General features: G+C 38.8%; 2 protein-coding genes across 10 annotated transcripts in view; one reads left to right on the plus strand and one right to left on the minus strand.

Moving 5' to 3' along the window:
• The window catches only part of LOC119658491 (multidrug resistance-associated protein 1), an 84,252-nt gene that overhangs the window by 27,657 nt on the left and 29,558 nt on the right, over window positions 1–27,037 (minus strand). For 3 of the 9 annotated variants that reach the window (XM_038066000.1, XM_038065992.1, XM_038065984.1), the window contains exons 1-11: window positions 26,504–26,548; window positions 26,105–26,404; window positions 25,755–26,033; window positions 17,226–18,131; window positions 17,029–17,166; window positions 16,135–16,281; window positions 11,368–11,452; window positions 10,597–11,307; window positions 10,416–10,530; window positions 10,192–10,357; window positions 9,929–10,136 (exon numbers count right to left, since the gene is read on the minus strand). In XM_038066000.1, coding sequence (XP_037921928.1) covers window positions 9,929–10,136; window positions 10,192–10,357; window positions 10,416–10,530; window positions 10,597–11,307; window positions 11,368–11,452; window positions 16,135–16,281; window positions 17,029–17,166; window positions 17,226–18,131; window positions 25,755–26,033; window positions 26,105–26,404; window positions 26,504–26,548 — 3,100 coding nt within the window. Of the gene's footprint in view, window positions 1–8,709; window positions 8,934–9,186; window positions 9,408–9,928; window positions 10,137–10,191; window positions 10,358–10,415; window positions 10,531–10,596; window positions 11,308–11,367; window positions 11,453–16,134; window positions 16,282–16,501; window positions 16,649–17,028; window positions 17,167–17,225; window positions 18,132–25,754; window positions 26,034–26,104; window positions 26,405–26,503; window positions 26,583–27,037 lie in introns of those variants that run through there. The other 6 variants (XM_038065961.1, XM_038065954.1, XM_038065967.1 and 3 more) reach the window with 5 other exon arrangements.
• Window positions 26,841–27,037, plus strand: part of LOC119658550 (PIH1 domain-containing protein 1) — a 52,561-nt gene continuing 52,364 nt past the window's right edge. The window contains exon 1 of the mRNA XM_038066009.1: window positions 26,841–26,983. Within this exon, the coding sequence (XP_037921937.1) occupies window positions 26,915–26,983 (69 nt within the window). The 5' untranslated portion in view covers window positions 26,841–26,914. The remainder of the gene's footprint in view (window positions 26,984–27,037) is intronic.

Raw genomic sequence — 27,037 nt, forward strand, 5'->3', positions numbered from 1 at the left:
TTCTTTCTGAACATGTTAGACCAAGCGAGCGTAAATACGTCTATTTTATATAATTTTATGCCACACAATGAATTTTTCGGTAGGTGCCAATTTCTTAAAAAAGGTTGCGTTATCACTTATCACTTGCGTTATTAGCAAGACCATCTTCAAGTGTTTGGATTCGTCATATCTTTGACATTGAGGAAAACGAAAACACCACATTTAGCAATTCAAAAAATGTCAAACCAAAAGGGTTGCTTTCTTCACCCCACAGAAAGGGACCACAAAACTAACTATTATTGTGCAAAATGGGGCAAACTAACGTGTGACGAACATTGAATTTGAATTTCATAGTGTTGTCATCAGGTACGGAAATATTGAGTCTTTACTGATTTATACCCATTTCATGACTATTTTTCCATATTTTTTTACTGAAACCTATTTAAAAAAATATTTTTTCTCTATTATTATAATTGTTAGTCCAAGTTGAAGGATTAACGAAGTTTCATGAATTATTTTCAGATTTTTTAAAATACTTTTACAACCTCAAAGGACGAAAATAACCTAGGTAGGGGCTAGGTGCCGAAAAACATAGGAGCTATAAAGGTTAAGCGCCATAGAAAATATATTTTTTAACGGTGATATTTTAGTTAGATTTATTATGTTTAGGACCACAATTTCTTGTGATATATCATCGTTACTTCTATAGAGAGTCCAATTGTAAAACGAATGTGTGAAAACGAATTGTAGTTTTTGGGTTATTTCGATAGTCCTTAAAAATATTTGTGATCACGAAAAAAATTGTTCTAGTATTGAATATGGTCCCTATTGTTATAATAATAATAGATAATACAGAAATATTCTACAAAACAAAAAGAAGAATAATCCTTAACCCAATAAAATAAAAGGAAATAAAAATTGCCTGTTCATGTTATCACATACTTCCCTCTCATTGTCAAAAAATCACGCCCTTAATACTATTGCGGCTAATATTCTACTAAAATGTTGAATTAATATTTTAGATATATACATCAATTATACTAGCAACATACCTTGTATACATTATTTACAATCATCCTCAAACAATGCATCATATGATTCTCTAATCTATTTACATCGTTACAACATCTATCTAGTATGCGGCCACGTGGTGTAGTATCGAAAAAGGCGGTGGGTGCCCTCATAATATTTTTCAGTAAATAAAGGTGAATTTTATTTGATGCATTCAATACGCCAATCGCTAGTGATATTGTGCCGCCATACATTGTAATAGCTTTTTATATACAAGAAAATGTTCGATGTTTGTAGTGATTGTAATAAAAGAATCAAATTAGTCACAATTGAAAAGCGAAAAAAGTTTATATTATTGTCACAGAAACGTTAATGTTACTGCATCTGTGCTTCGGTTGATATAGTTTTAGAATATAATAATTTTAAGTCGACATCACTTAGATGTGGTTAGAGACAGTGAAATTACAAACGGTGAAAGAAGACAGGAAAAAACAGCTTCACCATTCACATAGGTAGTTTGTGTTGGAGGGTGCACGCAGTTGTTTGTATGAAAGTCCAAAGTGGCAAACTGATTCAAGATTTTCAAAACACTCTAATAAAAAATCATAGTATTACATAATTTCAAATTATAGTTGGATACCCCGGTGCGTATTATTTTCCGTTGATGCGAATTGTCCAGATTCTATGAGCCACGTTTAAAAAAATGTGACCAAAAACAGTTTCAATTTCAATTCAAAATTTTATATATATAAATTCTAGAGTCATCCACCAACGGCATGTAATTTAACATAGAAGGAGGATTGCAGTTTGAAATTGCATGATAGTGCTCAAAGAAAGTAATTTGGTTAATAGGAAACAGAAATTAAAAGTTGAAGTGCGTGCCCAAATGGAACGTCACCCTACTCATTGCTGACTGCTTCATCTTTGGGATCCGGATATGGATGCACCCGCAGAAACGACTTGAAATCTGGCAACCGTCCAGCATCTTAAAAAAAACTCGTTCAAATGTATCGGTGAACGATAAGTATCTATTGAGGATGCGGTTGTCTCCGGTGCCAATAAGATTTCAGACCGCGACTCAAAAGGTTGCCATAGAACCTTGCCTAAATTTGATGAACAACTGCACGTCACAAATATCAAAAGCCCATGAACTAAAATACGAGGCAAATCCATAAAGTAAGTGTAATGGGACTCTTATATCCGTAGAGGATGATTTTTCGGTAACACTGCCATGTCGTCTGACTCATTCCCTTCAAAATTTTTTGGAGCGCTGTAGACTCGCACGCGATTATTTTCTCAGCATCGTTGTTACTGGAAATGAAACTTGAGTTGCCCACTACTGCTACGCCACAATCACGTCACACTATTTCACCCGTCGCCAATAAAATGCAAAACTACAATTTCAACCAAAAAAAACAAAAAATTGCTGTTTTGTGACCATAAAAGTATTATTTTGATTGAGGGCGAGTTCAATTCGGAATAAAACGGGGGAGGCATGCTGACAAAGGGAGCCTAGTTACGACGACGAAGCCACCAAGTAAATTCTGAACTTGTTTGGATTTGGAGGTTTTGAGGGGGTGTCCTTCGAACACTTCCATCCCTCATGTGTCATTGTACAAAAATGCACGTGTCTTTTTGGGTGCGGGAGTCCGCATCGGTTCCTGAAAAATAAATAAACAGGAGGGTTCGCGCAAGGCCATCGAAATAACATCACGCGAAATAAGCTGGAATGAAAATTACAACAAAATAACACCTCCACCGCGCGCGTGGAGTCGTAAAAATCCGGACCCGAGTGCCGCGATCGAAAGGGAGAATCCACGACGGATCACATTCTCGATCGATGTTCCTACTGCTTCAGATGTATGGTGAAGTGCGGACTTCGAGATTCCCTCCCTGCTATTCGCAGGCTATTTTATTGAAGGATACCACTCGACGAGAAATCATGGAGTCATGGCTTGATAGTCGCGAAAATGGTAGCGTGCTTAGCATATATGACTGTGTGTGTGCGAGTCTGAATTAAATTTTGGAAGATTAAGATATTATTTCCGTGGCTGAATGCGATCCAACGTGGGGTTTTGAGTAGGGCACGCAGTCCATATATCAGGCGAATGAATGGTATGATACAAATGCTGAGATGAAAAGCCCAAATACTTTTCATTCGAAAAAGAAAGCAATTTTTACAGTTTTCATCGATTACAATGGCGTTCTGCATGATGATTTTTTGCCAGAGGCTCAACTAATGGAAAGGGAGTATTATTTAGACATTATGAGACATTAGCCCGAATAAATTTGTCGAAATTGTACAAATTTGTGATCAACCAATAACTCACGGATTTTGGATGAAAATAACGCACCGTCAAACAACGCCATCATCATTATCCCCGAACCTTTCACCAAATAAGCAATGAATACCACCCCACACCGTTCGAATTTACCTGAATTGGCTCCTTATTACTTGTTTCTGCTAAATTGAATCAAAGCACTACTAAGAAAAATTCGTTTCAACGACAAAGAGAACGTAATTGAAAAATAGATGATAGGTAACCATTGTAAAAAATGTTTGGAGGATTGGATTAAGCGTTGGTGTATGTACTTTGCAATCGATGGGGTTGGATTACTTTGCTTCAGACAATATAGATTTTGAAGTATAATCTTGCATTTTAAGTTTTCTGAATAAATTCTGGTAACTTTTGTTACAGTAATATATTTTGAAACATTGAAACAATTTTCTTTTGTGACTTATGCAGCAAATGGATACAGCTTACTTGGAATCTAGGATATTAAATTTGCAAAGCAATGTTTAACCCAATTATGGGGATTTGCTTGACTTTTTATCATTGAACTGATATGTATACTTCAAATATGTCATTCTCCTCTCTCCTATGTCGAGAAATAACCCTCACTAACGTTTGTCAATTTAAAGTGCAACATTCACATATATACCAAACCTAACAAGGTACAACAAAACGAATCAACTGATACAACAGTTCCATTAAGCAAGATTATTGTTGTATAGCACTGGCTTCTCTAAGCAACTGACTTAGCTGCGTGATTTGATTTTGTACTTATTTTAATCTGCGATAAACACGATATAAAATCAAAGGTATGGAAGAAACGAGTGCCACTTGAGTTGAGCGTAACTGAAAATTTGAAGTTCAAATTAATGACAACAAAACCCCAGCATTTACCGAAATACGCATACAACACTTAACAATTACCGTTTAGGGGGAGTTAGATAATTTTATATAGCCTACGAATTCACAAACATAAGAAGTAAACAGGAAATAACACGAATTTTGTTACGAAATAAAAATACTAATAAGTTCAATGGAAACTAAAATACAGTTTTGTGATGAACTTCTCAAATAGCAAACAAAGTTGGACGACTTGGATTGGAATTGAAGGATTTTGATAATTATTATGGCTCCAGGAGCATGACAAAATTTCTCTTTTAAATGCATGCGGTTTTCTTGTAAAAAAATGATTACGTCCTCGAAATTGCAGCACTTGGCAATGAAAGCTGAGGAATCTGTTCACGGATGTTATAATATCTACTCACCAAACTTTCACTCATTTTGAACGCGTAGTTTTCGTGGGATAATCCTTTAAGTGACTCGATCTAAGTACTTAATTTAAATGTTACCTTGCCAGCTTAGGCAATGATGAAGGTTCGGAATGGGGAAAAACAACAACCACTGACGATGGTTTCCCTTAAGTCCACTAGCTAGACGATCTTTGAATTAAAGGGACAGCAGGGGCTATGAATATGCCCAATACACATTTTTGTGAATCAAGATATAGGCATAAGAAAGCTGATCGATGGGTGCCACGTTTGCTCACTCTGGACCCAAAATGTTTCAAATGAATATTGTCAATTCTGTGCTATTCCAGTTTAGACGCAATATGTTAGCTAAGTGGAGTTTTGATACCAATAACTTGGCATCCACGTGCTTTCATTTTACCGCATGCAATAATTGAAATTCTTGTCGTCTTCCCTAAAAACTGATAAATTATGAAAGCATCATCTGAAATTATGTAGGTCGTGGGAATAACAGCTGGAGGAGAAAAAAGTGTCAGATGAGAATACAATCCGTTGAGGACTTCACCTCCCTCCGTCACGACATCCAAAAAGGGCGATGGCACATGAGACAACTTTATATCTGTCGCGAAATTCGCTCACATTCTGACGGTTAGTTACATTAATCGCGCACGTCACTGGCTTAAAAACCCTACCGCGATTATTCCTTAGCGCTGACATAAAGAACGTTGCCCGTCTCTGCCAACTATTGTCGAGCAATCCGACTCGCATTGCTCAGAATGAACGCTGCCACACAAAGCTCAAGAGTCAGGCTTGAAATTCTCGGCGGGTAGACATTCGAACAATTTCCCGAGTCGGTTACATATAACACGCACTCGATGACATTGTGTCATCCATCGGAGAGAGAAAATATAGATTTCGCAAGTCTAATTCGGAATTTTTCCAACCAAACTCAGAATTTTCCAAACTAATTTTAAACCTTCCCAAATTAACTTTAAAATTGCCAATTCAAATTCAGATGGTATTGCGTATTGTGCCCGGCGTATTTGCATTGACAGAATTCATGCCTGAACAAACAAACAGATTCTACTTTCCTTTTTGTCAATGATTTTAGTCTATTTCCCTGAATACGTATTTCGGCAGCCACTTGCTGCCTTCTTCATATATATCTAAAGCCTCTTGATGTCGGACTTGATCATATCATGTCATGTTGTGTTCTGCGAATTATATAAAGCAGCACTTAACATCTGCAGCGTCTGACGATTTGCCTCTTGCCTGGTAAGAAGCCGTAAAGCTGTCATCAACATATCTAACCAGAGCTTAATTAGGAAGATACAAGATACGTAGGAACCAAAGCATCTAACAACTTTGTACGAACACGAGAGGATGAAGATGGACACACAACGAGCCAACATATCATACTCATCGGAAATCTTCCCAACTAGGCGATGAATCTTGGCCATAGAAGGTATCGAAGCAGTAGGATCGAGCAGAATTCACACACTCAAAACGCAATTAGGCAATGAAAAAGACCCGAAGAAGGAAGAGGAAAAAAGCGGCATCGCCAAGACTTGTTAGCACTGATGAAGGGAACAATTGGCTCCCGAAATATCGGTATTTGCAAGAATAAATATCTACACCAGCGAAAAAGAAACAACTAGTTTTTTATTATTTCAAAAATTTACAAGATGTCTTGTGAAGATTGCCCTTATACATACGTAGGGAAAACCAACCGGCTAATCAGCACTCAAGGAACATTTAAAAGAAGCTGAACTAATAAAAGGGGGCAGAAAAACACATATCAAATCTGCAGTCGCCCCCCATATTGTAGAGCATGACCATAAAATGGAGAGGGTAACGGTGCTGAAAGAGGTCAAGTGCAACAAATTGAACCCTTACAAGAGTTCTTTCATTGGAAAAGAGCCTCAGCAGCACTACTTTCAGACACTTACCCTGAGAAAGCGCGAAGTGGGCGGCTACATTAACTGTCTTCATTGCTTTATTTTCTGCCGTCTTATCCTTAATTTAAAAATTACTAAATTACTTAACTAACATTGAATTAGGCTCAAGGAGGCGGCCGCTATTTCAGGGTTGAATTCGAAAAGCATGAAGCGGCTTATAGCAGCCTAGTGGACGCCATTGGACCATTATATTTCCAGACCGAATACAATGCTTCATTGAAACAGAAAATGATAGAAAATTGATGAGCAGATCAGATTTTTTTTCAAAGAATCTCAGCTCCATCCTCATCTGGTGGTAAAAAATTGGTATAATAATAATAATCGTTGACACAACAATCCAATTGGATTAGGACCTTGAAGTGTACTAGAACACTTCATTCAAGACCGTAACGGTACACTGCAGGATAGCCTGTAGGAGGCAATGTGGTGAGCATTGCGCTCACCCGAGATTATTACCCTGATTTGACTCAGGTACTCATTCACAGCTGAGTCGACTGATATCCGACGGTAAATCACGATATAAATCCCACTGCCACCAGTGAGATTTAAATCGCGACCTTCCGTACGACAGCCTTGTTCTCTAACCACTCAGCTGTTCGGAAATTTGATACACAACTCTGAAATTGGTTTGGAAAAATCTAAAGTTAATTTGAAAAGTTCTGAAATTAGTTGGAAAATTGTGAATTTGGTTTGGAAAATTTTGAAATAGACTTGCAAATTTTTGTCTTATAAAGTTTTTATAAACGCAAGATTAGTTGATATTTAGGTTATAATGTCCGTTCTGAGAGATCTCCCAACTACAGAAGGCTTAGAATACGCACGTTTGCAGTGACAAGCAAGCCGAAGAAGACAAGTATTTAAGTGGAGCTGGATTTAGGTGTTGATGCATCTGAATGCTAAGCTCCTCGTCATCGTATTTGATAATAGCAAATTTTGGTGGACATTTAAGCATCTCCAATCTTCACGATTGAAGGCTCCGAAAAATATGCCTCCTGATAGTAATATTATGGTTCATAAAAAAAAAACTTTTCAGCAATTTACCGCTAAAAATATATAATTCCTTCAAGTTGGTGATTTAGGTATAACATTTTAATAAGTCATTTTACTTGAAATCGACTTGATTAATAAACGACGGAGTCAATAAAAAAGAAGAAATAAATACCAAAGTATTCAGTTAAGCTGTCAATATGGAACATGTCCGTATACATGTACCTCCACTGTATCTGTTTTTAGAGGTATTCTTCTAATTTTTAGAGAGTTCTTTAACTACCAAGTTTAAAATAATATTCGCGGGCTAAATTTAATGAGTGGAAAGGTGTAATGAATTTTGGATATAGTCTGCATTTGTAAAGTTATTCATTTTGAAAAGACGGTTGTTTTTCATTCACTTTTCTGCAATAATTTTAACATTATACATGATTGAAGTATCATATACTACCCGGATGAAGTAAACAAAACAATAGCTTAAAACTATGCCCTTTAGACCCATTTATCCACTAAATCATTCAACAAAAAATTAACACCAACAAACATAAAATTATTACTTAAGTATTAGATTCATTTGATAATGTATGATACAAGAAGACTGCATACAGCAGATTTAATTCCCAGCGCATTCTTCGAAATTTTATAGGCAGAAAAATCACTGCGGAGCTTTGATCGCGACGGTAATTCCGGGATCAGAATTCCGCGCATAAGATCTGGTGTTAGCGCCGTACAGTGCAGTGCAATGATGTGCTTTCACATGGTTACGGGCTTGTGATATTGTACAGCTGTTTATGGTTCGTCATGTGGAATTGGGGGACACAAAAGAAGACCATTCAAAGGTGATCGACACACCAATACATTAACCACAAGAGTCAAAGACACACAATGAGATTCCGTGCCCCTTTGCTGCCGGATTTGCTCCTCCTGTACACAGTCTTCTTGGTATGATGATAAGTAAAATTCCATATTAAGTGACCTTTCCCAAATTTAAGAAGTAAAAATTAGAATTAAGGTAAGAAAGATGCTTGGCTAAAAGCGGATACCGAAGATCGTAAATTGATAAAAGTAGAAATGATAGTGTAGTCCCAAAATTTTAATTATTCTAAGATTAACTCCACAAAAAGCATAAGTATGTGTATCGTTTATTAAGCATTGAAATTTCTCCATGCAAACCCATTTAAAACTTCAATCCATCCAGTTCAAACCAAATAACATATTCAAACAACCAAATACCGTAAACAAACAGGACGTCAGAGCGTGCACAGTTGCTGGTAGTTCTTCATCGATTTCATCAATATCCTTGCTGAATCGATTCAATATTCTTCCAATTGGTGTGATATCAAAAAATGTTGTTATCGGTGCTCGCATAATATTTCTTAAAAGCTTGTTATGTAATTTTCGTGCCGCATGAAATGCTCCAATATACAAACACATAACCGTCAAAAACACAAACAGAGCTAAATATATAACAAAACGTACAAATATTTACATTAGAAATTGAACATATTTGCTATTTTAGTAAATGCACATTTCAGTTAAACCCAAGGAGAGAATGAAATGTAAATGATATGACCAAATGTTTCAGAAAAGAAGTCAATATCCTGACTAGATTTTGTTCGATTCAATGGTTTTTCTTCCCTTTTCTTTTCAAATAAATCAAGTAATAAATGACCAGAACAGTTGGATAGAATAGAAATTTAGGAAATTTACCACCAAAGCCTGTAAGAGCCAGGAACGCATCACATGTGGGAGGACATTGTCAACCACGTCAACGTCTTTAGAAAATCTATTGATTATTCTACCAATCGGTGTTGTATCAAATATTTGTAGAGGCCATTTCATAACGTTATCAAGCATAGAAAGGTGCATTTCCCTAGCAGCATATAAGGTTCCCAAAGCCACTGTTATGGACGCGACGAAGTGTGAAATAACTGCAGTTATACAAAAATTTATGTTGATTTTTGTTTTCCCAATCGAAGGTCTGTTAGATAATTTTTTTTCGTGATTTGTAAATTATAAAAAGAATTATTGTATTTTGTTATAAATATGGCGTTTAGTCACATGTGAATGTTTTTAAAATAAATTAGTTGAAAATCGTGGTGCATGTATGCGTTTGTATACATCAAAAGCCCCGAAAACTTTTCAAAAAAACTTTCGATTGTGTATAACTATTAAAAATTTCGAAGTAAATTGTATTCTTTTTTAAAAACAGCAAAATGTTTTTAATAAAGAATACAATTTACTTTCTATTGATACATTACAAAGATCTGCAGTTCACTATCGGAGCTTTTGATTTAACATAAACACCATACATAGATCAATTTTGATGAATTGAAGAGATACCTGTGAATATGTTTTTTTGAATTTTGAAGCGTGTAAATGTGTCTCTTTATTGATGTGTGAATGTGTGTTGAACCGATGTTAAAATGTTTATTCAAAAAGATTACATTACCTTGCCCTACGCCGAATCCACCATATACTCCCAGGTACATATCCCGTACAGCTGTGTCATTTGCCGCATTCTTATCACCGGACCATTGACTCAACCATAAATTCGATCCAATCGAAAATGCTTGGAATGTTAGATTAAGTAACACCGTAGCTATGCTAATTTTCCATCCAATACTTTTCAAGTAATGTTTATATACAGCGAATTTCACCTGTAGATATAAAAATGTAACAAACAATTCGTCCAGAAAATCACCAAGTACTTACTCCACCCGTTTCGGATTTTTCCTGTTCAATCAATTTTGCGTTGTCCTTTGCATCAGGTTTTTTTTCCGGAGTGTCTGATTTTATCGAATTTGATCTTTCCGAAGTGCGACGTTTTCTTATTACGTGATCACCACTTTCTAGATTGTTACGCGAATCAGACAAAGAACTGAAATTGAAAGATACAGTCATAAAGGGTATTTTATAATTTTTTCACTTATACATACGCTGTATCTGAGTGACTATCTGAACTTTTCTGGCGACTTATAGCACGTTCCAGTTTACCAAGAAGATCAGAGTTTGGCAATGTTTCTTCTAATTGATGCTTAATTTCATCAAGATCTAGAAACAAATATTAGTTTATATGAAACTGGGAAAAATTTAAGGGAAAAAAGTATAATTACTAACCTTCCTCTTCTGGATTAACTTCTTGCAAATGTTGAATTAAAAATTCGGCGAACGATCCCTTTTTGTTAAGCAACTCCTGATACGTTCCCGATTCACTTACTTGACCATCTTTCATAACAAATATATTATCTACTCTTGGCAAGTACGTGATACCATGTGTTACTAAAATGCATGTTTTCCTTGCAAGTAATCCATTCGGGCCAATGACTTCTTCAAAAATGTGCTTCCCAACGTGAGAATCAACAGCGCTCAGTGGATCATCCAATAAGTAAATATCAGCGTCATTATAAACAGCGCGAGCTAATGAAACACGTTGTTTCTGTCCTCCAGATAAATTGATACCCTTTTCACCAATTTCAGTGTTATCACCAGCAGACAGGATATCTATATCAGGCTTAAGCGCGCAAGCTTCGATTACGCGATCATATCGCTTCTTGTCGTATGGTTTTCCGAACAGAATGTTATCACGTAATGTGGCGTTTTGGATCCATGCCTGTTGTGGCACATACGCCATTCTTCCATGTGTATTCACGCGACCCGATATCTTGTCCATTTCGCCAAGGAATGCAGAAACTACTGAACTTTTTCCAGAACCAACAGTTCCAACCAGAGCAACAAGTTGATTCTTTCCGATTTTGATGTTGATATCACGAAGGCAGATTTCATCGTCACCCCATGAGAAAGTACCGTTTTCGATCTCCATTGGGTAAGCTAGAAAATTTATTGGAATATCAAAGGTTGCTAGGGAATTAAAAACTGTTTATCACTTACCTTCGTTTGGTTCGTGGTAAACATTATTTGGATCCAATTCTTCGCTGTTCATGAATTTATTGATACGTTTCACAGAGACTTGTGTCTAGTAGGGATTATAAATCATTTTATTAAGTAATATTTCCCTCAGTGGCAATATCACTTTCCGCAAAATCGAAACTGCATTTACGTGAAATAGACGCGGTAGAGTATACGATCTTTACAGTACTAACTCAATTGGATAAATTCTAAAATGACAACTTAAATACGCGCTTATGGTGCCAACGATTTGTTCTCTACGAGGTTTCTCTCAGGAACAATAGAGACCGACAGAGCAATTGGGTTTCACACCTGAATGGACAAAAATCACAAGGTCTCTTCTGGTGGGTTCTTTGCAGAATTGTTGAACGCCGAAGAACCGTTTGCAAGAAAAATGAAACACTGTCAATGACATCAAAAACAGGATTTCACCCTAGTAAGGTTTTATTGTGGGTTGGATGGAATATTCGAAAGCCTATTCACTGGAAACTGTTACCATGGTACCAAAGCCTTAAAGCTGAGGCATACAGCTAGAACATCTCAAGGTAGCAGCACTGAGGGAAAAACGTCCATTTCTGGTAAAGAGGGGTCACGCCACATTTCTTCATGACAAGGTTAGGCCTCACACAACTAAACACACTCAGAGAAAAATTGTGGAGTTATGTCGGCAGCAGTTGGTCCAACCACTGTACTTCCCTGACCTTATCCTCTTGAATTTTTACTTGTTCCGCTCCATGAGCAATCATTGTAAGGGACGGAATTTTTAATGAGTATATATGGTTGCTATTTACCTCTTCGTGGGGTATAGCACGCTAACCAAACCCACGCGGCATCGTGATTTAGCTCCCTCCACCACATCATGAGATGCTTGCACTAATTTTCTACTGTTTAGCGCCAATTCCCTTTGGGGCGACCCATCCGGGCATCTTAGGAGAGTGGATTCCACTGCATTGTGTACGGATGCCACGCTTGCGTGCTGATCAAATTCTTCTATAACTTAATTCGTGCCATTTACTAAGAGATGGCATAACTTGATTATTATTCTATTGTTCCAATATTACGCACATGCGTTGGAAAGCGACTGCCATTATGCGTCTTTTTCAGTATATGTCATTCATTTGAAGTGTAAACAACAATAATTTTTTTTTTACTCAAATATGTCGAACTTTGTGCCTGGAAAATTTTTTTTGCGGGGAGTTCTTCTTCATTACTTTAATATGAAGAAAACTGAGTTGGAAGACGAAGAACGTTCAGGGCAGCCAAAAAACTTTGAAATTGAAGAATTGGAAGCATTACTCGATGGAGCTGACAGGATCTTTGGGAGTCACTCAAGCAGCCATTTCAAAACGTTTAAAAGCAGCCGGGCACATTCAAACGCAAGGAAATTTCATGTCCGAAATGCTGCTGGAACGCCACAAAAGGAAGTCAGTTTTGCATCGGATTGTTGCTCTTTGAACCAATTTCGATACGATAGTATACGGCCAGTTCGGGCCCGTCGAGTGGAATTTATTTATTTGATGGGAATGGCCTCTGGCCGGAAGTTATCCCTTTTCTTTTACGTTGGTCCTGTGAAACTCTGCTAACCAACCAAATCAACGACAAAAGCCAAATATCCATGGCCCGAAGGTGTATTTGGAGGGATCTGAAGGGTGTGCTGTATTATGAGCTGCTAAAACCGAGTGAAACCATCAATGGAGAACGCTACCAGACACAATTAATCCGTTTGAAGAGAGCAATAGTCGAAATACATCCGGAATATGCGACCAAATATGAGTCCATAATTTTCCATCATGGCAACGCTCGACCTAACCTGAACACCGGTCAAACACTATTTGGAAAACAGCGGCTGGGAAGTTTTCAACTCACCCGCCTTATAGCTCAGACCTTATCCCGTCTGACTACCACTTATTCCGATCGCTGCAGAATGCTTTCACTAGAATACGGTTCACATCAGAACAGGATATCAAAAATTGGCTTAATTCATTCTTGGCCGGCGCAGTTTTTTTGGGATGGAGTCCATAAATTACCAGAAAGATAGGAAAAAGTCATAAATTCAGATGGACAATACTTTGAATAATATTATTGTACATGTCAGCTCATATATTAAGCTCCTAATCGGGTGAAAAGTCCGAAGTCCATGTCATGCGGGGCAGGCACTTCAGCAACGTTGTATTCACGGGGATGTCGGCCCGGTTATTTTTTGTTGGCTTCCTTGTAGGCCCAGTACTTCTTACCCCCATTCACTCAGTATAAACCAGAACCGCTATGGAAGTTACGACAGGGTTCTGATTGTGGTCACCAAATCAATCCGTGTTCGAAGAGGACCGTGGGATTACGCCTACACGGTAAGAACTCACGGCAAACCACCAGGACTTACTGAGCAAAATGTCATCACCCTGTGGCGCATTTATGTTATCTTTTTTTTTTGTTACGTGCTGTTGGGCATTTCTTCCAAACTTCAGCGGTATAGTTTAACAATTGCGCGCTTTCTTTAATTTTAAAAATGAAATTGAATTTGCAACGAGTTTGTATTAAATTTTGCGTTTTGCCGATTCAATGGCGCGCAGAATTTTGAAATGTTGAAAAAGTGCCACGAATGAGTAAAGACTGGAAAAACATGTAACTTTCAGTCGAAAAAGAAGACGATGTTCTGGGCTTTCATCGATTACCACGGTGTAGACCTTTCTGAATTTTTGCCAGAAGCTCAGGCAACAAGGAGTATTATTCAGGCGTTACGGGACACCTAGTTGAAGCGAATAATCAAAAATGAAAGGATTTCTGGGCAAATAACTTATGGATTTCACATCACTATAACGCACCGTTACAAGATTCCATCACTACCCGCGAATATTTGTACAAATAAATGGGGAATACTATTCGACCTCCAAAAAACTGACATAAGTGCGTCGATGGGGATTACCTTGAACGGAATAATTTTGATAAAATTCGGCATTTTATGGCCCAAAAAGTGCGATAAGGCTGCATTTATTGAAAAATTTTATTGCTTCATGTGATTGAGGCTATCCTTCAGATTGCTTTGGCGAGGGGACATGGAGAAATTCAATGGAGTCCCATTTCTCAAAACCTCGAATACGTTGATAACATCTGTCTGATCACGGAGTTATGGCTTTGGATAAATCGGTCTGCCGCGTTAATGACAAGAACGGTACTTTGCTTACCAACCGTCGGGTCGACACTAATGCCTAATAACACTAATATTAATAATTTCTATCCTTTATTAGACAATGAACGGCGTGTTGCGGTAATGGAGACGAAGATGTTGCGTTGGACTAGTGGCGTGGCACGTTTTGATCAAATCCGAAATGAGAATATCCGCGATTGATATGGGGTTGCACCGATGGTATGGTCATGTAATTCGCGCCATCGAGAATTCACTTGCCAAGATTGGTCTGAACATCGAAGTCGATGGTAAGCGACCAAAAGGCAGGCTGAAACAACGGCGACTTGATGCGCCGGATGGGAATTTAAAAGCCTCGCGATTGCATTCACACCAGGCATTTGATAGAGCCAAATGGTGAAATCGATCACGACGAGCCGACCCCGCTTGTGAACGGGACAAACGCTAAAGAAAAAGAAGAAGGTCCGCATTTGGATAAGAAGGCAAGGAGGATCGACCTGAAAATAAATACTAATAAAACCAAGGTTCTCCTCTTGAGGAGTCGACTATCTGGAATAAAGAACACAACAACAAGCTTCTTGAAAAAGGTGGGGTAGGGTAGGATAATCATCGAACAAATTAACTGCACTGGATCGCCCTTCTGTGTCCTGTCACAAATCTCGACATGCAAGTACAACTTCAACGTAAAGTTAAGATTGTTCCCGATTAATTTGTTCTGTCTGCTGTTATTTAGGAGTAACACACGAAAAGTGGCCCCCAGACTACTTGAAAAATCTAAGTTTCCACCAACTTTTGCCTTTCTTGGGTTAATGAGAGCTTTTTGGACCGACGGAATGATTACGTCAGAAGTGCGCGCGGACGGAAGTAGCAATGGGTGAGTCGCGCATAGACAAACGATGGATAACTCCCATTCACTATCTCAGGATGATCGACCGGTCGTCTGTGTTAGATGAAATATAGGCTGCTCCGTAAGTCCTAAATGGTGTTAAAATATCCTTCTAGAGATTGACAATGATGGCGCATAGGCGTGTTTGTCGGGATATTTGAATTTTGAAGTCACTGTGGGAAATCCATGAAATAAGTAAAAATTGATTACAAGTAAGCATGTCCTCCGGCAAACTTTTATTACAAATTTGAAACCACGAATCACGAAAATAGTAGATTACAAGCGTAATCGATCATATTTTTCATTCACGTAAACCTGTTTGATTGGGGTTGAAGTTCTATTGCCACTAAAATAAAAGCAGCTGAAGCAAGACTTTGGAAAATGGCATAAGCATTCTATGAATTACTATTAAGTTATTTGTGATACAATGGAAAGAAAATTATTGTTACCACGCGTATACGAGGGATTATAATTAATAGAATCAGCAAATGAAGCGGACAGTTCGACACCTACTTAATTCTAATTAAAGTCTTGCTTCATCGTACTTGCAAATATAAATAAAGAAAATATGAAAAGAAATTTGTGATAGATATGCATGACAAGCATCGATTTTTGTTTTTAATATTTCTGTAATGATCAATTCTTTATTCCATGAATAATGAACGGCGCTTATAATGCATTACCTTCACTTGGCGTATTATGTCAATGTACGGTAGAAACTTACTTGGACCATATTAGTGATGAGCATTGGTAACATAGAAAGAGGAAAACGTAATATGTTGAAAAGAGATAGAGAAACGAAAGCTGTTGTCGCATCAAGTACGTTATTTTCGTCTACTAATACGTAAGTACCAAAAGTGACCAATGAAACCTAATTGCATAGAATTGAAATGAAAATGTTTTTGAGAAGAATCATCGGATTTATGATTAAAAAAAATGAAGGACTGAAATATAATATGCTTAATAACCGTATTAAGTTGTCATGCTTATACGGTCTCCATTAAGATTCTAAATAGCATCATATTCTAAGGAAAAATGTTTCGAGTAGTTCACCATAACCGTAGAAAACTATTTGGTATTTTCTCCTTTACCTCGACAATGTAAACAATCAGCAGCGGTAAAACTGCAAGAGGATATTTCATAATATCGAATAATGCTAAACTGACGAATGCTTTTTCTGGTGTCAAGTAGTGGTCGTCGCCAGTATAAATATATGTTGTGAATGTAACGAGCGTTACCTTTAGATATATAAGAAATTGTATAATTGAGGAATTGAGTATTGATAAATATATTATTTAGGACTCAATGCTTAGTTGGGTTCACATTGTTCATGTCCGAAGATAAATCAACTACATATCAACTGCTCGAACGCTTTCCAATAAAGAAGGAGAATGTCAGTAAAAGAAATTTAGAATTTTAATGCAATGGGGATTTGCATCTCAATCTACGAAATTCTTATTTAAACGCTTCACGTTCAGATAGTGGTTTATTGGATAAAATATTTGAAACCTGTTCTAGGAAACGGTTGTCTGAAACTTACTAATAGCCTGAAAACATTTATTTTATTTTATGTTATTGTCCAATTAATTATTTTAATATTGAACCCAATCTAACTTACCAAAAATGGTGCACAAGACCACAAGAATGATGTTCCTGCGTTTAAGTAAGCTGTTCGTTTAAGTACGTCGATTTCTTTATCACGAATATTTAAAACTTGCTTTTCAAAACTGGGCTCCCAAGCGTATAATTTCAAAACCTACAAGAATACTCCAAATGAAAACTTCTGACTGGGGTGTTTTGCTTAAACACGCTTACCTTCATACCACTAAGTACTTCATTCATGAGTTTCACTCGTTCATCTTTATTTTTCATCTGCTTAATTTGTAATCCTTTGATTTTGTTTGCAATAAATCCATTGATAGGAATTAAAATAATCATGACCGCCAATCCAGCGAAAACAGATGGTCCCAGAATATCCCAAAGGAAGTACAGTGCCAATCCAATTTGAAGTGGGGCGGACCATATCATGTTTAAGTACGTTGTTAAGTCCATGAACCGCTGGGCATCGACAGCCATTAAATTGACAATTTCACCAACAGTCGATTCCTTGCGAGCGCTGTTTGATATAATCAATGCTTTTCGATAAATTGAACTAATGAGAGATGTACGAATCCGTAGCCCAACAATGAACATGCGATGAAAATATTGTCCCAAAACAATTGTTTGTATTGCTGTCACGACAAACATGAGAACAGCATAAAATATTCCTCTCCACTCGGGCTCTGGGTCGGTATTTATACTTTCAACGTAGTTAATTATCAAGCGTAGGATTTGTGGTGAAACGAACGTGAGGCAATCTTGGATCAATTTCAAAAATGAACCCAAAAGAAACACCCCACCAAATGATTTAACGATGGGAGGCATGATGGATGCATTTTTACGACTTTTAACTGATTTTGGATTTGTAAAATTAACACTCGCGGAATTTTTTGAAAATTTTGCTTTATGGTCTTCTACGGGTGCTTCTATAGAATTTTTCTGTACTGAACGATTCCAATGTTTCGCGAAAACTGGCATCACTTCCTTCGATGAATCTTCTGGCTTTAGATCCCACAAATCCTCGACTTCGAGGGGTTTTCGGAAACCACGCCATGCTAAACTGTCGAACCATTTATAAGTGATTTTCGATAGAAAACTGGCACTCAACTCGGGACACTCTTTCTGTAAAGTAAGAGGGAATTATTGGTAGCGTGTTAGAGAATAAGCAGTTTAATTTCTTATAAGACGGAACGAACGCAATAAAAGTTGGGAAAGTTATATATTTCAAAAGTAGAGATAATGTTAAGTCAGAGCATGTACAATTTATTCAAAATGTCTCCCCTGTACGGTGCCTCACGAAGGCGCTCCGGCCAGTTGTCGATGGATTTGCGAATAAGGTCGAGACGAAATTCTTTGAGCGTATATCGCTTCCTTGAGCTCTTCGTCAGCTTAGTTTCGTTTTGCGCAGGCTTTCGACTCGATTTGTGGCGACGAAGAATAATCCAGTGGATTGTACGTTTGTACGAGCTTTTGCGTTGGATCGGATTCTGATTCCCTTTGAACCACTTTCATATTCAAGGTTTAATCCTTTCCTCGAGCATTTTTTTATATACCAATGTAGACTTTTTTAGTGCTTTCTCACAAAAATGAACGTGAACCGCCTATTGACATGGAGCCAGATATTACGCTCGCAGGAAGGTTTCTCCATTGGACACACCCCACTGTCTCCCTGGCTTCCACGAATGATCGACCGTATACGCGATTGTTTTGTTGATTCAACGCATTTTCAATATTGAAAATTTTCTCATCCCCGAAGAGAATATTACGCCGCTTTACTACATTGTTCTCGGTGCGATTTGAATCTCTCTGGCGATGGCAACGGTGCCCGCACACTGCGTACATATTCTGTTCGGGCGTCGATTTGACCTCGTCAGATCAAACACGCCGTTAGTTTTTTTGTACCTTGAAAACGTACAAAACACCGGTCGTTCGTTGATACCCAGCCGTTTTCACAATACGGCATACCACAACGGTGTAGCGCGACTATCGCAATACGATTCTCGTAGGCACCTCACTACAGATTGTTCTCTCGCGTTATAGACGCACACTGACGACTTGTTTGCATGGTTACCGCAATTTACAATGTATACCCTTCCTTTAAGCAATGATGTCATTTTCCTGGCCCTCTTTTTCTTATTTTACGGCGCGTAGTATAATAAACCGAGCTCCAAAAATAAAAAGCGAAGACCGCTTTACGGTTTCGCACCGGAGCAGAGGCAACTCCCAGGCCACTGGTGAAGCAGCGTCTGACGAGTTGCTTTTGCCCTGATACGAAACAGTAAAGCCATCTTCCCTTTTTATTTTTCGCATTCAAATTGTTCGCTGCAGTAAGTCTGAAGGAATATATGCAAATGGTTTCACCATTTGCATGGAAATAGCTTATCAAAAAAGTAAAGACTCCATAGATGAAGACCAATGCTCCGCTACTAACTATCGAATGAGTAATCTAACCTTGAATGAAACGCCAAATATAATCAAATTCCTGGTCTTCTAAGAAAAAAAAAATGTTTCCCGCTTTAAATAGAATGAAAAGGCCTTTCTGAGGTATTCTCGTTTTAATTCACATAAAGTGCCCGATCATTTTCCCTCCCCTTCTTCAACTGGGCTGTAAGTAGCCTGCAGATAATAGTTTAAAGAACAGCGCACTGTTAAAATCCTTACTAAGAACAGTAAAAATATCGCACCAGAGGTCTCAGGTTCCCTCACGAACGCTTTGGTTTGCCAGCAGATAGATGACTTGACACCAAAAACCGACTCTGGTTCCACCATTGTTGAGCATGCCAGAGGTGTCAATCTGTCGAAATAAATTCGAATGGTGTGAGATCCCTACTTTATTATTATTATTATTCTGTTAAGAGAAAGTCGCACCGCGTCCTTAAAGAACTGTTATGCCCCTTTTGCTGATTATAGTGCACCTATTAATCATAGTATGTCAAACAAACCTATAACCGTTGGGAACTTTTGTATATTCCCTACTTCCAGATCTTTCAACTTTGCATATGGTATTAAGTGTTTTCCCAGATGCCTTGACCTACTTTGCGCAAGTGCCGAACCCTGTCCCAGGATGTGTATAGCGGTTTCATCACACTCCGCACAAAACCTGCAGGCAGTGTCCGTAGATATCCCTAGCTTCCCTAGGTGATAGTTTAGCCGACAATGACTAATGAGAATTCCCACTGATTCGGAGGTTCTTTTTGGTGAGGTTTAAGCAATCCTTTGTGCGCATGGATTCGTATCTCCCAATAAGCACCCTGAACTGATCCATTCCTGGTAGGCCCGCCCAGTATAGTTCCCTCAAACGTTCCTCTTCATTTTTTAATATCACAGCCACGAAACCGTTTCCGATTTCCAGAAGGGTTCTGGCCCATGTAAAGGCGTTCCTGCTCCCTTCTTGGCTAGTTCGTCCGCTACCTCGTTGCCACTTCAACCGCAAGCATTCTTTTGTTGCCAGTAATAACGTAATGTTCGTAAAATGGAAGACCATCATCATATTCCAGAGGGGCAACACTAGTTTCATAATTGCATTTTCCAAAAACACCCCACTAGGTCTACCTAGCCTGGCTATATGCTTTGCCGATACTTTGAAGACATGTATGTAAAGACAAACAGAGTATCGATCAAGGGTTTTACAACCAGCTCTCCTATGGTATTTCGGTAAACAGCATCCGATGTCCTCACTCCTTTCTCGTAGAAATATATGGAATAGGCACCATACAGACAAGCGGTGATGACCGCGCTTGATCCTTTGAAGTTTTTTAAAGTTTTCGGAAGACGATTAACCGTCATTACTGTACAAGCGAAACAGTTTTTTTGTACGTTCGACTTGCAAGGCTTTCAAACGCAGCGTAAGAACTTGTTTCGTGCGCCGTTTATATGGTCATATAAGTAGATAATCTTTAAAACATATATGTGAGAGAGTTCTCGGTGCGACATTCATTTCTTTAGCCATCGTTCTTCGTCGACGCGCTGGGTTACAGTTGCTGCGCGAACGAACAGCTTCCATCACTCTCTTACTACAAGCAGATACAAACGTTCCAGTTTCTCTGTATAGCGCGAGAACATTTTGGAATAGTGCACAGAGTTTAGATCTTCGCTTCACCTGCTCTTTATTGATTAGTGTATCTGGATAAGAGTGGGGAGATGAAAAGTACCGGGCACGGACTAGTTGTATGTGTTTAACGTCAATTTTACTTCCTCTTCGAACTTGGTCGTTTCGTGTTGGCTCGTCTTGATCGGTTGCACCATTTTGCTAGGTTAAAGCCCTAATCTGGATGGAGTTGCGTTGCCCTTAAATCCAGCGTACTAGACTACCAGGCTACTTTTGGAACAATTTTATCAAATGAGTCCTCGTCAGCGTGAATTTCATGTACATACCATCGAAGATCCTTCTCTCGCAATTTTACCACGATCGGTGCAAGGCTTCGTCTTTATCACCGCGAGGCGCCGCTAATTGTCTGCTATATTCGGTCAATACTCAGGGCCATAGAGAGCGACAGGGCGGACGACATTGCGGTAAATTTTGAATTTGAGAAATTCATGGATACATCGATTACAAAGAACACCCGTTGTGGAGTAGCACTTTATACAAGTTGCGCTGATGCGTGAAGCAATTTCATAGCACAGTTCACTATTGGCTGATAGCATTGATTCGAAACATTTGAATCGCTCTCGGCAAGTCACTGCCATTGACAGTGGTGAGACCGTGTTGCATGAGGTGATGATTCGATCGAGATCAGCTTTGTTGTGAGACCCCAATGAAGAACCCACTGAGTCACTGTCAGGTGGTTTTGCGGTCCAGTTGCTTTCCTCGATGTTTTATTTCATTTAATTGCTTGCTCGGTTCCATTGGCTCTAACATGTGGAATTGTTGCAAATGTCGGCAGTGCTAGTAGAAGCGATGAAAAGATGCTGTAACTAATGTTCATATTTCAACAGTTTTCCATCGCTTGCCGCAGAGAGAAAATCTGATCTGTTGCTGATTTGCCTGGAGTGAAGCCTCTTTGGTGTGGGCCAATGATGTTCTGAGCGTATGGGGCTATCCGGCCTAGCAAGATAGCGGAGAATATCTTATAGATGGTACTCAGCAACGTGATACCTTTATAATTGCTACAATGCGCGATATCTCCCTTTTTATGTATGAGACAGATAATGCCTCTTCACCAGTCGTCAAGCATTGATTTACTGTCCCACACCTTGATCACAAATTGATGAACCACTTGGTGTAATTGGTCGCCTCCATATTTAACCAATTCGGCTGTAATTCCATCGGCTCCTGGCGACTTATGATTTTTAAGCTGATGAATTGCACGGAATGTTTCTCCTATACTAGGTGGTGGCAGTATTTGTCCGTCGTCTTCAGTTGGTGGGACCTCCAACTTGCCGACTTTTTGGTTGTTCAGTAGTTCATGAAATTACTCAACCCATCGCTTTGATATGCCCATACTGTCGGAAATCGCATTTACCTCTTTGTCTCGGGAGGATGGGCTTTGAGGTGTATAAGGCTTCATCCTGCTGAGTTGTTGGTAAAACTTGCGCGCCTGGTGCGCTTGCTCTTTGTACTTTTTGATTTCACAGACTAGACTTCCTTTTTCGTCTTCTGCACTCGCCGGAGTTCGTGATAAGTTTCCGCGCGGACCCGCATCCTTTTAGAATACAACATTGCTCGATATACAGCATTCTTCCGTTCCGTTGCTAGCTTACATCACAAATTGGTGGATTGGCCCGTGTTTTATGGACTTTTGGTAGAGGACCTTCTTCTTATGGATCTTCATTTGGACATCGTCATTCCAAAACCAAGAATGTTGTTTGAGAAACTGTTTGCCGGTCTTAATGCCCCGAGGGTAGCATATGCGGCTTTATGGATCGTGTTTTAAGCTTGATTCCATGATTCTACGACATTGATTCCACGATTTCGACATCCGTAATTGTCGGCAACCGCGTATGTGAGATAACTTCCTCTTTTCCGAAATCGCCCATTTAATTTGCGGCCAGGGCGTTGTTTTATCGGTGGTTACAGGTTCAACCATAAGTATTGACACCCCATCGGTTTAATTAAGTCATCAATATGCTGTAGCACGACCTATCAAATCCATGGACTACGTCTCATCTTTTTTAAGGTTTTGTGTAAAACAAAACCTTATTAAAATCGATTCAATATCTGTCACACGCATTTTTCTCCAAAACGTCTAAACCGATCCGAACGAAATTTGGTGGACAGATGGGAACTATGAAATGCCACGCATACAGCGAGTGGCATAAATTTAGGTGGCGTTTAAAGGGGGGCTCCCCATACATGCAAAGGGGGGATTCAAAAATTTTTTTCACCGGATATAGTTGTGTAGAGGATCAGATGAAAGGTCTCGATTTGTACTTTCCGAAACTGACATTAGTTTTGGCATAAATTGCAAAGTGCGTGAGTAAGGAGTCAAAATGTACGCACTTGAAGTGAGACAGGACTCATTTTCGGAAACTACCCAACCTAAAAATCCGAAAAAAATCAGGGTGGTGCGCCTAGATGAAATCTAGCCCTCAAAATATGTCCCATTCCGATATCTGCTCAAATAAACTTACTAATAGTAAAAAAAAAGTCGAGCGACGACGGCTTGGCTTTACGGTTTCTTACCAGGGCAGAGGCAAATCGTCAGACGCTGCCTCACCTCTCCCCTGGGAGCAGCGTGACCGTAGCGGCTCGCAGATGTTGAATGCTCCTTTATATAATTCGTAGAACACTACATGCTTACGAATTATATTGAGCGCAAATCCGCCTTATTGACCAGAGCTTGGCCAGAGCTGAAATATTCGTTTTGAGAATGAAGGGGGTCCTAAGTCCGCATCAACTTAATGCAGGACCGGACCAACTGGGGAGCAACTTACTCCCTCTTTTCTGGTCCACGGATCCCTCGCTTAGGGCTTGCCATCAATCAGGCAATTAACGCCAAAGTTATAGCAGTTCGAGCGAGTTTACTGCTTCCAAAGCCATGCAAATCAGATGCTGACGTCATAATTACCCGGAATAATTGACATTCGCGTGGAATATTAAAGTCACATTTATGAAGAATCTATTTATCTGCAGGACTTTTTAAGGTTTTGTGTAAAACACTTATGTGAAATCTAATCTTCGAGAGATGTCCCATTCCGGTATCTGCTCAAAAAATTTACTAATAGTATATTATCAACTTTTAGAAATAGACTAAAAAACTCCCCTTAAGTCCATCCTAAGTGTACTAAACATAGAGGACAGCCTCGTGCATACGCATGCCAGGTTTCATGGAAATCCAACTATTAGTGGGAAAGTTATAGCAATTCAAACTTATCAATTTCGTGCTAATTAACAGCATTCTAAGTCATACAAATAAGATGCTGACGTCATAATTAACGAGAATAATTGACATTCGAGTGAAATATTAAAATTCCTTTCAAGAAGAATCTAGTTCTCCCTAGCTCTTTTTTTATATTTGATGTTGGTTAAATTGTTTTCATTCGCTAATAATATTAAACTCAGAGCGTGTAGCGTATGAGGTTGACCATTATCAACACAGGGCTTTCCATCAAATGATTTATTTAAATCGCTTTCTAGAAAATAGAGGGCAATGGAATTTTTAGCTATATTACTCGGAGCTGTCGTGCACTCGTCGCTCCTCACATCTTTTTCTTTTTCTTCAGCCTTCAGTTCACAAGCGGGGTGGCTCGTGATGATCGGTTTCGTCATTTTATTTTATCAAATGCCTGATCAGGATGTAATCGCGATAGCTTTAAATCCCCATCCAGTGTATCAAGCCACCATTGTTTTGGCCGGGTTTTTGGTTGCTTACCATGCTTTCGATGTTCTGATCAATACTGGTTGTTAGCATGAATTACGTGACCACACCATCGAAAACGCCTCTCTTGCAGTTTTTCCACGATTGATGCAAACCCATATCGATCGCGGATATTCTCATTTCAGACGTAATCGAAACGTGTCACGCCACCAGTGCAATGCAACATCTTCGTTCGCATTACGGCAAGACGCCGTTCATTGTCCTTTATAGTCGGTCAACACTCAGAACTATAGAGAGTGGCAGACGGACGACATTGCAGTAAATTTTAGATTTCGGACGTGCGCTGATACGTCGATCACAAAGAACACCAGTTGGGGAATGCTACCAGGTTGCATTAATGCGTGAAAAAATTTCATTACGCAGTTCTCCATTGGCTGATAGCATTGACTCGAGATTTTTAAATCGCTGAGTTCTGGCAATGGCAGTAACCAATGGAGAACTACGTTATGCTCCTCACATAGGGAAACACAAAACCTTTTATACCTGAAGCGTCAAGCTTCCGGTTTCCCGACTTGTTTTCCTTTTCTTCTTTGTTGCTGAGTATTCTGTTGCAGATTTTGTCCAGATTAAACAGTAGAGATTCCTACGTGAGTTGTCTATATCTCTTACGATTTGCACGGCTAAGCGCGCTAATCCAATTCTGAAACAATAACCTCTCCTGATGGGATCTGAAACAATTCCCTTCAAAGATGTTCTCAGAAAACTCTCATATTGCACATCGACTTAGTCTTAAATCGGAAGAAGGATCCTCGGCTGCAACAGGGTTTTGTTGCTTAATATAAGAAAAGAATCCTAAAATTCTTACAAGTTCTAAGTTTACGGCTTTCAAATTTGACAAGAGCAAACTTCCCTCTCACATAAATATCCACAAACACTTTTCGTAGCCAGCAACTAGTTCCTTAATTATTATCAAACAGACATCACCTACCTCAGTCGATTCGTATTTCATATCCCTCGGCTTCTGGTCTCCAAAGCACCAGAGTATCACCAGCGCACACGAAGCAGCGAAGGAAATCATGAAGCTTACAAACTTATAATCTGCCCAAGAATCGCTTATTCCATTGTCAACTCGAGCATTCTTAAGCCGCACTTCTGTCCTACATCTCGGTATACTAAGCAAGGTCAATAGGAACCAAAACAAAAATGTCAACCCGGACGTCCGCACGCCAAATTTCACGTTATAATATGTGAGACCGGCTACAAGTGCCTGTAAAGGATACGAGATTCGATTTATTGATTTTCGATATTTTCAAACTACATGAATTAGTGAATACTTACAAATGAGACGGCTTTTATGAGTGGCGTGTAATAGTCCACAGGCATTATGGGGCTGTCGCCCGACCATGATAATGCGGAAATTAGGTCGGTTATGGCGACAACGAGCAGGAACAATGTTAAAGTTAATTTACTGAGATTAAGTACATTCCATGGTATATTTCGATTTAAACTGGTGCGTATATAATATACATCTAAAAGGGCAAAAACCCATAGAAAAACGCATGGAACCCAAACCAAAACAGTTTGTTCGAAACATGGTGAAAGATCCGGATTGTCCGTGTACCATGTTTTGTTGATATTCTGAAAAGGATAGAATTAGTAGGATTGATTGTGGAGCTTTTCAGTGATTTAAATTTATCCTTAAAAGGCTTAATTGCTTGACGATCTAGTCAAACTTACCCAAAATTCGGAGCCACAAAACTCGTCCATCGAGTGATTGGCCATGCCGACTGACGATTACCTTTAATTACGTCACTGACTGAAATGTCAAATACTTGATATTAAATTGAGGCTAACAACATTGGTTTATGATTTATAATGGATCTATCCTCAGTGAAATAATTTCAAACTGACGTTTAAATAATATAATTAATATCTGAATGATGAAAGACATGAAAAATTATCCAAAACGAATCATATTTGAATTCAACTCATCTTCCGAACAGTACCCAACTGGAAACTCTATTACATTTCCAAATAGCTGGTCTACTACTTAAAGCGCTGCAGCTGTGTCACTTGTCACATTTACTGTCAAATAATTCGCGAGTGGTGTCTGTTATTGTTGTGCGGAAGTTGATATTTTTCGCGAAAATGCCGAAGGGAAGTACGTTTTTGGAGTCCGATCCCACAATTTTGGAGAATAATCTTCGATTTGTGAAAGTACGATGAGGATTTTGTCAAGTTTTCACCAACATAACTAACTTGCCTGTTTGT

The sequence above is a fragment of the Hermetia illucens genome, chromosome 1, assembly GCF_905115235.1.
Source record: "Hermetia illucens chromosome 1, iHerIll2.2.curated.20191125, whole genome shotgun sequence".
NCBI classification, from domain to species: domain Eukaryota; kingdom Metazoa; phylum Arthropoda; class Insecta; order Diptera; family Stratiomyidae; genus Hermetia; species Hermetia illucens.